The sequence below is a fragment of the Melospiza melodia genome, chromosome 6, assembly GCF_035770615.1.
Source record: "Melospiza melodia melodia isolate bMelMel2 chromosome 6, bMelMel2.pri, whole genome shotgun sequence".
In the NCBI taxonomy this organism is placed as follows: Eukaryota; Metazoa; Chordata; class Aves; order Passeriformes; family Passerellidae; genus Melospiza; species Melospiza melodia.
In genome coordinates this window covers 17,840,816-17,854,100 of record NC_086199.1, presented here as the reverse complement: position 1 = coordinate 17,854,100, position 13,285 = coordinate 17,840,816, and the positions used below count along the sequence as shown (strand labels likewise).

The window sequence follows — 13,285 nt, the reverse complement described above, 5'->3', positions numbered from 1 at the left end:
GTGTTTTTAAAATGAAAGGCATATTAAGTGTTGATGGGTCCTGTCCTACTCTTCTGTTCCTACTTTGTAAGAAACTCAGAATTTAAATATTAAGAGACTGGCAAAGAAAAGTTATAAAAACATCTGGAAAATGCAAAGCATTTTAGGCATCACAATCATTTATTCTAGAGGAGCGTATAAAGATGAAAAACATTGAAGACATCTATCCATTCAGAGCCAGTATTCAGTATCAGTTTAAAGTGTCCTTCTTGGCAAAAAAGGAAAAAACTATTCAAATAAAAGGTGAAAATGTGAAGCAGATTTAAATCTCTAAGCAACATTTAATGGTGACAAGATATTGAACAGTTAATTGAAACATGACTAAAATCCAGTACACAGTTATAGTTGTCACAAAACCTATGTTTTTTAAAAAGCAATTATACAAACCCATGTGTTTTCTGAATAAAGATGAATAATAACTCATTCTGTTCAGTAGAGCTCCCTGATATTTTCATCTATAAATAACTATAGTGAGAGTTTTTATTGCAGCCTATCTCAGGGACAACTAGTTTTCAAATTAGGAATAAATAACAGACAGAAGAAGAACTGACCCTTACTTCTGAAATTTGAATTTTTTGTTCTTAGTTCAAATAAATGAAGCTGAGGTTCAAATTACCTATGTGACAGTGATACCATCACAACACTCAAGCTGCAAATAAAGCAGCGCCACTAAATTTCCTGTCCATTCACAGAGGATGACAACAGTCACTCAAAACATCCCAGCCAAGGTCAGGGCACCTCTAATACAATGAATGTGCACAGTTATACAAGACAAGCACATGACTTTTCTTTAATAAACCCTGGTGATTTGTGTAGCTATGTCACATACCCATCATTGTCCCAATATAGCACTGACTCAGTAAACATGGAGGAATTCATTGCAGTTGGAGAATGTTTGACTGTTATGATCAATTAAGCATTTTTATCCAAGTTAATGGAAAGGACTAACCACTAGACTTACAAAACTTTTGGTAAAAAAATGCAGACAAGCCTATATTGCACTAAAGCCAGGCAAATTCCATCTTTCATAATATCACACAGACACTACTTGTAACATTTTGCATGGCAAAACATTTTTCCACCTAGACAATCTCTCCCAGGATGATGCTATTACCAAATTCTGATTTTCTTTTCTGTTAATGTTAAACAGGAAAATTACAATTTGTTCTTCTCCTACAAATCACGTACATCTCAGGTGCAATTCCCCAAATTAATTTTGTTGAACTTCCCACAAAATTAGCCACTGAAAAGCTGGGTTGTGATAGATAACACGTCCAGCCACATGGCAAACCTGTGCTGGAACAGACTCCTTGCAGGACCTGTGGCCTCATGGAGAGAGAAGCTGGAACAGGTTCATGTTAGGACTTATGACCCCCATGGGGGACCCACACTGGAGCAGCTTGTTCCAGAAGAACCTGAATATAATTCCTGGCTGTTTAGCTGCCATGCAGTTACACTGGAGGGGGACTGACATACAGGGATCTACAAAGAACACAAAGACAGCCACAGGGACTCCCTGTGTTATATTCCAGCATTTTAGTAAGTTAGAGAAGCGGAATGTGGCCACCCACAGAGATTAATATTTGGAGAAAATACTGGTTAGAAGTTCAAATTTGGGATTTTCAATGATCAATATAAATGAGAATCCCCATATTAGAAAGCTCAGAATATCCCACCACACAGGAAGGGAAAAGCAGTATTACCAGTGAAAAAGACTTCAGAGATTATATGCAAAGGATGACCTGTGCGCCAATACCTTTTCTGGCTCCATATATCATGTAGAAACTGAAAAAACCCTCCTTATCTGCAACCAAACAGAGAACAAAAACCCTTTGCAGGGGGTGGTTGGAAAGGAGGAACATTGATTTTCTCGTCATTTGCAACACTGCAAAAATCTCATTGTACAAAAGCTGAAGATGCATCTTGATCTAATTGCTACCACAGGACAACACTAGTTCAGCTGGATCACTAAGTGCAATGAACACCCTGCCCAGCAGCATAACAAACAAAAATTGCTGCAGAACCATCTTCCCCTTCCTTTTGCTGAGAAGATACACAGCAGTATCTACCCATCTGACTTTGGAAGAGTGTGACCTTTCCACGGGCTCACAGCTACCTTTAAGCAGCCACCTGCTTCCTTCAAGCATCCTCTGCTCCCCATGGTCCCCCATGGGCTGCAGGGACACAGCTGCCTCACCAGGGTCTTCACGACAGGCTGCAGGATCCCTGCTCTGGTGTCTGCAGCACTGCTTCCCCTTCTTCTTCACTGACCTTGATGCCTTCATAGCTGTTTCCCATATTCCCAGTCCTGACTTGAGCTGCAGTTGTGCAGGCTTTTCTCCCCTTTTTAAATTGTTATCCCAGAGGTGCTACCATCATTTGGCTTGGCCAACTGGGCATAGGGGAATCTTCTAGCAGCTTGTCACAGAAGCCACTCGTATGGGCTCTCACGCAAAGCCTTGCCATGCAGACCCAGTAGACCTGTGCACTGTTCACAGGACGACCAAAGCAAAGCTGTCTGTAACTGCTACTTCAATTCAAGCCACTCAGTCCCATATTTGAATAAGTGATAGTCCTAGGACTTCTGCCACTTCTGCTTCTCTTTATACCTGACATTGATCTTGCTAGCCTAGGTATTAATTTCATGCATCTTGGACAAATTGGTAGTTTAGGTGAGACAAAAGCAATAAAACTAGAATGATCTCTTTAAATGGCAACAATATGATTTTATCAATCTTGTTAGTGTTCATCCCTCAAAGATTTTCACACCACAAATGCCGCTACCGGTCCAAGCATACCTAGGCATTTTTAATTTTACTTCAGTTGATGGTTGCAATAAGCATTTTATAGTACATATAACCTAGGAGCAATTGTATTCTAACTTTCAAACCTCTAAATATCTCAGTCTGATAATATCCTTGCAAAAACTAATGAACTAAAGGAACTGATAGTCTGCAAGACTGAAAACTGTTGTTCACAGCTATCTGTACGTTACTCAACCATGGCTCTAAAGGACATTTTACCCAAATATGGATTATTGGACTGTATTATTATTGCTTAGGCATTTATTCTAACTCCTCTAGACGACAGGACAGAAAATGACAACAGTCAAGAATAGTTGGTTATTGGAAGTCTACTGATGCCACTATCACAGATCAAACTCTGCTTTCAGTCACCAATGTAACAAGCGCACGAGAGGCGCTGGCAGGGAGGGGTTCGGCCAAGAGCTCCGTTCCCTACCGCCGGGCAGCCGGCCGGGACCGGCAGGGCCTCGTTGGCCGGCAAGAGCGGGGCCGCAGCTCCATGCCCGGGAGAGCTCCGTTCCCTACCGCCGGGCAGACGGCCGGGACTGGCAGGGCCTTGTTGGCCGGCAAGAGCGGGGCCGCAGCTCCATTCCCGGGAGAGCTCCGTTCCCTACCGCGGGCAGCCGGCCGGGACCGGCAGGGCCCCGCTGGCCGCCCAGAGCCGCCTCCCCCGCGGCCCCGGCGCTCCGCCCCAGCCGGCCGAGGCGGGGCCCGGCGGCTCCGCGGAGGCACCAACGCGGCCCCGCTCGGCGCCAACGCGGCCCCGCTCGGCGCCGGCGCCCGGCCGGAGCTCCCGCGGTTCTCCCGCCGGCGAGATGGGGCTGGAGCCGCTGTTCCAGGCCTGGAGCTACTTCAGGCGGAGGAAGTTCCGGGAGTGCGCAGATGTCTGCTCGCAGCTGCTGGAGAGGCCGCCCGGCGAGCAGGTAGCGGGGCCGGGTCGCGGCGGGAGCGGCGGTGAGGGGCGGAGCGGCCGCGTCCCGGCTGCCTCGGCGCCCCGGGAGCCGCTGCGCCTGCTGCAGCCGCCGGCGGGGCCGGGTGCAGCCCCGCAGCGAGGCAGGAGCGCTGGGCCGCGCCGAGCTCCCGGGGCAGAGGCCGGGCAGCGCCGCCCCTGCGCTCTCCCTCTCCCGGAGCCGGCGCTACGGCTCCGCCTCAGACACGCCCCGGGGAGCCCCCCCGGCCCGGCCCGGCCCGGCCCCAGCGCTGGGAGGGGGAGCGGTGCTGCCGGGACTGCCGGAGAGCTGCCGTGACTGCCGGGGGCCAGGCTCTTCCAAATGCTGAGAACTTTAACGCACTCAGCATTTTGGGGAGTTAAAGAGAGAAAAATTGAGATTAAAAATCAGGTCTGCTAGGGATGTTCCTGTTGATTTTATACTGATGTTTAGATATCATCGTTGCTGTGTGGACCAAATCACATAAGATTAAGAGATACCATTTTAGCTCAGCTCACCTACGAGCCCTACCTTGGGACAGGAGGCATTTGCTTACCTCTCTCTGCTCTTTTTCCAGCTGCAGAGTCTCTGGAAACGTAGGACATGTTTTTCAATACCTACATATTTTCACACCCTTCTGTAAGAGTAAAGGATTTGGGAAAGTTGTTTCTGGATTAATATTTACAAGCATGTAAACATTTTCTTTGCCATATTTTAAAAACAGTAATTGAACACTCTTCATCTTGAACACTTTACAGTAAACTTAGTCTCAAAGCATCCTGTAGACAGATATTTAAAGAATCTTGAATGGAGTTCTTTTTATCACAAAGGACAAGCCTTTAAAGAAAGCTGCATGGTCACACAATAGTATAAATATAAAGCACAGTAATTGTTTGAACTGATTTAGGATAGATATTGAAAAGATTCTTTTTTCATGTTTTACACTGTAAGGCACCACCAAGGAGCCATCGGCAGAGCAATTGACATTTTTAGTGGAGAAAGTATTCCAAGAACATTATTCCTGACCCCTAAATGGGACTCAGTATTGCTAGTATGGGACTAGCATTATTCCATGCTAGTGCTGTATTATTTATATCTATATATATTATTGGGTCTTTATATATGTAACTTTTGCATATGGAAGGACAACACTTGATTTGTGAAAGAAACTCTTAAAATAGCACAAATAACAGTAAATAAAAGTTGTAAATAACATGATGCTTCTGTTACTCTTAATTTATAAAGTTTTTAATGAGTAAAACATTTTTCAATCTGTGATCCCAACATGGGAATGTCAAGACAAGTGCATTTCTACTCTGTGCTTAAGCTCAAGTATAAAATGGTATTTTATGTCATGTTGGGCACTAGGAAAGCAGACAGACAAATGACAACACTTGCAGAAAGTTTGGATTAAGTGAGCTGCTGTGCAGCATGAGGAATACTCAACAGCTTTAATCACTGTGCCATCTGTTCTTATCCTCTTGTCCCATATTCTGCTAAGCATGTGCTTCCCAACCTCTGCAACCAGGCAAAGAGGGATCTTGGAGGACCAGTAGCCTCTGTCACTGTTCAGGGACTCACTTCTTTGAACAGCATGCATTAGGATATAATTTCAGCTACAGGAGCTGGGGTCCTTTAAAGACATGCCCAGGTGGAGTTAAACAGTGACTCTTACAGGTCAGGGCTTTTTCATGCTCGGACACCTGGCCTTCTCCCTTCTCAGACATGGAATGTAACAGCAAGTGAGTAAAGGAAGAGACCAACATTGCCCAACTGGAAAGGGTTTTCATGCCTGAAAGAGATGGCCTTTCCTGTGTGAAAGCCTGCACTTTTCCCCCTTCTTTTCTGCTGAGTGGTAGCACCACTCCTGCTCCATTGCATCTGCAGCAGAGTCCTAGAGCTATGGGCTGCTGAAACCAGCTTTTTACAATAGCTTTAGAAGTAGTTGCATTTTTGCCACCACTCTTAAAAATGTAGTAAGGAATTTTCTTGACCAGTATATCTTGACCTATGTCTTGATTTACCACTCCCTGTACATATGGCTTAGTATTCAGGATATGTTTGGATCACAAGTATAATGACGAGAAGTTCTCCTTTAAGAACATGGCAAATGATGATGAAAAGATCTTAAAAATAAGTTTGCTGATGATCCAGTCAATAGTCATATGTGCATACATTTAGAGGCTGTCTTAATTGGTGCAGAACTCTCTTTGAACCCTGTCACCAGATGCAGTAAGCCCTAGGAGGTTTTTAAAGTACTTTGTTGACCTTTTAGCTAACTAGGCATGAATCAGAAATTTTCTTACGTAGCAGTATCAAATGCTGTGCCATTATAAATCTTGAATTCTTAAAGGGCACAACAACAAAATCAATGAAGTTTTCATGAAGAGTACTTAGAAAATAACATTGTGATAGAAGAATAATTAGCTGCTACTGGGTTACATCTTATGGAAGATTAATTTTTTTTCTATAAAATATCCTGTGCGTGTCTTCATTTAAGAATTAGAAATATAAATTGTATTTGTGGAATTCACTTCTGTATTGTCTCAGGATAAATAAAAACTGTATTTCGTGTGACTGGTATTTGGTCATAGAAACATGTTAAATACTGGTGTTCAGTCTAATTATTTCCTATTGTAAGCAAACAGGCCTTGCCTTCTGTGTTTATAGTAATAGCATGACCTAGAGGAAATACAATCCAGGACTGTCTCTGTTGATCATCCTGATTAGTCACCTAATCTGATTACTCTTTGTGTTCCATATGTAGGATTCAAGGCAATAAACAGAACCCTTGTATGAGGCCTGCTCTAGTTTAACAATAGAAAAAAATTGCCTGATACAATTAATAGATATATAGTAGATGTTCTTCCTTTAACTTAATTAATGGTCTTCTGTGAGGATTTGCTTTTGTTCATTCATCCTTTCTTCTCCCATGTTTAATTTTCAGCTGCTATAATTTGCATACTTGTTTTTGTAAGGTCATAATAAAGTTATCATGGTTATGTTTATGGGCATTGAACTTGATTTCAAAAAGCATCTTCAACTGAAATCACTTGCTGGAGCAAAAGACTGTAAGTTTGTGCATGAAAATAGTAACACTCAGAGTGAAGTCACTGTTCTTGGATAAAGGTTTGGGGTTTTTTTCTGTGTTTCTGCTCTTAATAATTTGAAGAGCATTTTCAGAATATAATGATTTTAATATTTTGCATGTATTAATTGTACTCACCTAAAACTAATTGTAGAGTGAAGCCTTATTATAATATAAGGTATGTAATATATTCCCTTTTTCAGGCTGTAAGCGTCAAAAAACTTCATTATTCTAAGTATTTTTGGTATTCAGATAAACTGACTTTGCATTTTAATATTAAAGTGCCCTCAGTGGATTTAGGGATCTGGATTAAATAGTTCCTTCATTAGTTTTACAATCTTTTGACTTTCAAGGGAGCTTTATATGTGTAAATGAATAATAAATTTGAGGTTTTGTTTTGAGAGACAAGCTTACAGGACAATGCTATTTGTTAATCCTCTCAAAATCCAGTTCCTGTGGATTACTTGCATGTGTAGCAGCTGCTGGATCCACCCATGTTAAAATATGTTATATTCTAATGTAATTTTTGTTATTCCATACTTTTGCTTAATTTGAGGATCCTCTTACCTGCTTGAGAGTTATTTAAAATCTAAAGTTATTTCTTGTCAAAAACTGAAACAATGTGCTAGTATGTATGAACAATGCAATACATACAATACAAAACAATTCTCACCTACAGTTATGTGAATGCAATGGTTTTAGTATTATTGATCAACTCTACTTTTTTACCAAAATCATGAGGGATGTAATTTCTGAATTTTATAGTAATATAAGTGCTCCTACATAAGCAAATTCATTTGATTTTTAAATTATTTTTGAAAGTAATGAACAATGCCTAAAGTAAGATACACATCTGTAACATCAAGGCATTTTTGTATCAGTGTTGACATAATATTCCAAACTTGTCCTCATTAGTTACTGTAGCACATATGGTATGGAAGACATCCTACTGTTCTTAGAACCATCTTCATATGGGCTGTAATGCTCAGACACAGTGGGGTGAACAAAATGTAAGCTGAAGTATCCCAATAGCCTTTATTACTTAGAAAGCTGAATAATTTGGTTTTTTTAGAAAAAAAATGCTATACATAAAAGAATTGTAGTAGTTCATTTAATCATTCAACTGAAATGCAAAGCCAGTTTCAGTGCCTTAGTCAGGCCCAGGCACATCACAGTAAACTGAGATTAATCCCTGAATAATGTTCAGTTCAATAGAATACTCAATGTGCAAGATGTGTTATGCATTCTAACAGCAGTGAACAACTTTTTGGTTCCAAATACAATCCTTTAAAGGCCACAAATTCCAGTACAGTACAGAAGGAAGATGTCCTTCACCAGTATTCTGGGTCCCTGCTGTCATAGAATGTACTGAGTCACAATGTTCAAATTGGAAGAAGTAGACCATGCCTCATACTACAGAGGGGTGATTTTGACATTGCCATTCTCCTGGCGGGACAGAAGCCAGCTCTGTGTCTTGGCTGCAAGGCAGACAGCAGCAGGGCAGTGCTTGAGCTGGGGGAAGACATCGGTGTGATCTAATAGCAGTCTCTGATACTGATGCATACAAGGAGGTTATCAAGAAAATGGAGCCAGGGACCACTTGCAATGGTGCAGGGAAGTGAAGGAGGCTTTGGCTTGGTATGGAGGAAAACATTTCTCTATAAGGATAGTCAGCAGTGAACAGGTTGCCCAGTGGCACTGTGCAGCCTCCATCCTTGAAGGTTTTCAAGATCCAATTGGACAAGACTTGAGCAATATCAGCTCACCTCATAGCTGATCTTGCCTTGAGGGCTTTGGACTAGAGACCTTCAGAAGTCCCTTTATAGTCTGAATTACTTGAAGATTGTGTATTCAGTCTGATACAGTTGGTTTAACTGTGATATATTTATAGAATGCCAGATATGCAAGAAAATTTTCACTACCTCTAGGAGCAGAAGTGATCTGACACAACAAAAGACCAATAGTGATTTAGAGAAAGTAACATTCATCTCCCACCTTCCTTGTCCAAAGCTAAAGTAATACATTAGGAAAAACTAATCCCCAGTCCCTGGAAGTGAAGGGTTGTTTAAATATTATGTAAACATGATAATTACACATTAATTGGTGATAAACCTATATTTTTTTCCCGTCAGTATTTACTCAATTTTACCAGAAGTTTTCAAGTAGATGCAAGTTCCAGCTTTTTTGCTTACAGTAAACTTCATCTGGTAGCTTTTCTTTTGGTTTTTTTGAGTTGTGCAATAGGCTGTTAGTTTGACACTTATTCCACTTACAGTATTACTGTCTAAGTGCAATGAATACATCATTTTAATCATAAAAGTACCATGAAAAAGCCATGGAATTTTCTTTTGTTTTCTTGAGTGGTATCATTGTGATCACCAGCAGCAGCTGAAAAAAGTGTGCAAAAATGGATTTTATTAAGTAGGCATTCTAAAGATGATGGTGTAATAATCTGGTTAATTTTTAGGACATGTGCATACATCTTCCAAGTTCATTTTCTTTTAATCTATCATTTTTCAGCGTCATAATGCTTTCATGTTAATCTAAGATTTGGCTAGATTCAGCAGAAGCAAGAAAGCAAAGGTATCAGAAAGATACACTTACTGCAAATTTACTTTCATTGTGCAAAACATTGATTAGCTTCATAATGTGTGTAAGTTGAGATAATGTAATAAAATGAAAATTTAGATATATGTGTCAGAGAGAAAATGTTTGTGCAGAATGAGGTTGTCACGGAGTATGAATACACTTGTATTGTTGTTTTTATTGTTTGGCATTTCCATTCCTTAGTTTCTATTTTCTCTCTTTACAGGAGCTTGATTCTGAATACACTGTGTTTCAGGTAAAGTTCTTTCCATGAATTCAATCATTAGATGCAATCATTGGGAAGAATTTCTAATACTCTGAATAATACTTGTTTTGTAGTTATGTCCTCAATAGCATAATTTTTTTGTTGTTGTTATTGGTAAGGCATTACTTTTGATAAAGAGAAGATTTTTGATATTTTGAACAGGCAGCTTTTATATTTGATAGAATTTTATTTCTCTCTTATTTTTCCTATATCTTTTTTCAGCAGTTCAGTGCTTTCTAAAAGCTAAATTGAATCTACCTTGAACTGAATGACCTTCATCTGCAGATGAGATTAGGAAGAAAACAATGTGTATTCACAGACAGAACAATGTTTGTGCTCTTAGGACTCACTTTCGTGTTTTATTTAATGCATGGAATGGTGGGGCCCTACCCATGCTCTTCCTGCTCCTGCAGCTCAGGCTCACTGCTTACCTTGTGCAGTCCAGTAGCCTTGTAGGTGCATGATGATGATTTGCATAAGTGATGGAAGACTGAGAGTAATTAATTAATTTTCCCTCTGCCCACATTAGCTCTAGATTATTGCAATGGCAAGAATAGTATTGGGCAGGTGATGGCATCTTTTGGCTCCAGCCTACAGTCAGTGAAATGGCATTTTTAAATACAGCTCCGTAACATATTTTACAGGTCTTTACGCCATGAATTCATGCAAGTTGTTTACATGGAGAATGGTTTCACTGAAACACTGCTGGATATCTTCTTGAGTGTAATTATTACCCTTCACAATGTAGTTGTGTTCTGGGGTTTTCATTGTGTATGGAACAAAATTTATTATAATAGAAAGGATTATTAGGGAATACAAGCTCTTGAAAAAGTATGTTACCATGTTCAGAGAAAACAAAGTCTGTATTTTTAATTTGGTTTTTGTACTTTTCAGGATCAAGAAGAAAATACTTGATTCAGTTACAAACTTCACAAAAACTGAGTGAAAAACTTCTCTTTCTGGAGTTTAGACTTACATGCTGTATACTGTATACTTATATACTGCATCACATTTCTGTACCTCTTTAATTGCTATTAGGTATTGTAAATTTTGTTCTGATTATGAGTTAAGCAAACTAAATTTGTTATGTTGTGAATATGTGGGTCATCAGAAATTAGCTCCCCTTTCCTTTTCCTATCATATAAATGCCTTTTCATAAAAATGCAGTTTATCTTCATAAGCTCCAGGCATGGTGCTTATCACAAATACAAAATTATCAGTCCCACAAAGAGAAAGCAGATAATCTGTAATCTACAAACAGATGTTTAATTAAGGAATATTGTGTGATATTTGAATTTTTTATTGGCTGTGAGGCCTTGGACTAGGAGCTTTACACTGGAAGAGATGCCTAATATCTGTCATATTTTTTATGACAGATATTTGCCCAGTAATGACAAAGAGACATGTTGATTTTAAAAACACATTTTCACATGGTAGTTAGTGGAAAAATTACAATAATACACCTATGTAAAGAACTGACCTCAGTTTTACCAATTAGTGTAGAGGAGTTACTACTTCCGATTTCCAGGAACAGATCATTACTATGGGCAGATTTTCTTATTTCTAGTAAGAAATTAGCCTGTGCTTGGCTATGCAAGAGCTCTAATTGGAGAATATTACCTGTGGAGACATGGTCATGTTGACTGCGGATATACGTGTCTTTGAAAAGAACAGAGTAGCATCAAGGTATTAAAAATTCAACAAACTAAATACTTCATAGAATAATGAAAAGCTGTTAAAGGTGTTGAACATCTAACAGAAATCTCAAAATTAATTAAAGGCTGTCATCCTACTACATAAGAATAAACTAAGAGAAAATAAAGCAAATCTGGATTATGACTGTCTGGCCTAGATTCAGATCATCCTGCTGAATTCCTTTTTCTTCATTCTTAAACAAAAATTTCCAATTGTGGTTGAATCAGCTGGCTGACGTCCTCCTTCTGCTTGGAAGAAAGCACTTTTTAAAAGAATAGTTAAATATTGCAGCATCTTTAGATACACTTTCTTTTTGATTGACACAACTTTGCATAAAAGTATAAGGAAAGTTTAGAGGAAATGACAGGGTGAATGAGAAGTGTCTCATTAAATGATTACTTAAATTATTAAATAAACGCGAGTTTCAGATCTTCTCATACCTCTTACTTAAGGAACAAACATTTCCATGTGTTTGACCTTTATTTCTATTAAGATAGTCTGTTTCTATTTTGAAAGGTCTCCTTAGCCAATATTAATATGCTTTTCCACCAGATTGCTGTAGTCCGTGTTAGAAAGGAAGCAAATCTAATTATTTTGGCAGTGATTTTTACTCTGGGAAAAAACATCTGTTCAATATCTGATGGAAGATCAGGGATTGGTCTTGTGACTTCCTGTATCATGCCAGTTCTATGAGTACATTACAAGCATATCAAATTATCAAAGTGGTTGGACCTGCACTTATACCTGCACAATACCTTTGTTGGTATTTCTATATGGCTGCTATTGATTTTTCTTGTTTTCTTTTTTCTCCCCACTGATTTGGTGTCTTCACAGTCTACACAAAGCTTGTCACATAGGCTGGAGTTATGCTTGCCTTTCCACGCTGCTCAGATTATCCTCCAAGACATACAGTGTAGTAATTTGTCAGTTCAGGTCACTAAAATGGATTTCAATGCTCTCATAATCTGAAATGCCTGGGGTGTATATTTATACAGTGTTTTACAGCTGATGCTTTGAACAAAAGACTTAGTCTCCTTTTATACCTCCATCAGACAGATGGATATACTCAGCTGTTTTAAGTCAATACCTTATTCAGGCCTAATAAAGCTGTGAAGTGAATAATAAAGAAATGATAAAACTGCTGATTAGATTATTTACTTAGAGTCTTGAAGACATTTTACTTATCCTTATTCAGGCTGCCTGGAACCTGAAAACACGGGCTTTGACAGAAATGGTGTATGTGGATGAAATTGATATGGATCAAGAAGGAATCGCAGAGATCATCCTGGATGAAAATGCCATTGCTCAAGTTGCACGTAAGATTGGCTTTCACTTCAATACATTGATTCAACAGGAGCTCTTTGGGCCATCTCTTTTGCCATCTAGAATTGAACAAACTGAGGTGACCTGATACAGCATTTAGTATTGGTAAAAAAAGCATTTTAGATTGTTTTATGGCAATGTTGAGATTCACTGTGTGTTCTTGATGTAGTACTTAGGCTTGTCAGACCAGAGTTCAGACCATGCTCAATTGTGTTTTGTCAGCTTTTCCTCTGCATTTGAGGAAATGTAGTGAGGATACAAGTGGTTACTTGATTTTTCCACCAATATGTTGATTTCTTTTACTCCTTTCTGGCTTCTTTAGGCATTGTGGGAAACTAGAGAAAAAATCTGCTCTCGGTGTACTGTGAATTTTATCCATATGCCTGTAGTGTAGTCAAGAGTCAGATACCACCTTTTGGCATCATGTCCTGCAAACATTATCTGAACTGATTTTCTTTCTTCTGCTTTTCTCTACTTAATTTTTCTCTTCCTTTGCCAAGCAGTTCTTCAGCTCTGACATTGTTTCTTCTATGCAATTATTTTTCAGCTTTGTCAA

General features: G+C 39.5%; 1 protein-coding gene across 2 annotated transcripts in view; it reads left to right on the top strand.

The window, feature by feature from the left end:
- Nucleotides 1-3,609: 3,609 nt before the first annotated feature.
- The window catches only part of TTC8 (tetratricopeptide repeat domain 8), a 41,296-nt gene continuing 31,620 nt past the window's right edge, over nucleotides 3,610-13,285 (top strand). Inside the window, exons 1-3 of one of the 2 annotated variants that reach the window (XM_063160142.1) lie at nucleotides 3,610-3,766; nucleotides 9,673-9,702; nucleotides 12,602-12,722. In XM_063160142.1, coding sequence (XP_063016212.1) covers nucleotides 3,659-3,766; nucleotides 9,673-9,702; nucleotides 12,602-12,722 — 259 coding nt within the window. In that variant the 5' untranslated portion in view covers nucleotides 3,610-3,658. The remainder of the gene's footprint in view (nucleotides 3,767-9,672; nucleotides 9,703-12,601; nucleotides 12,723-13,285) is intronic. The other variant, XM_063160141.1, reaches the window with a different exon arrangement.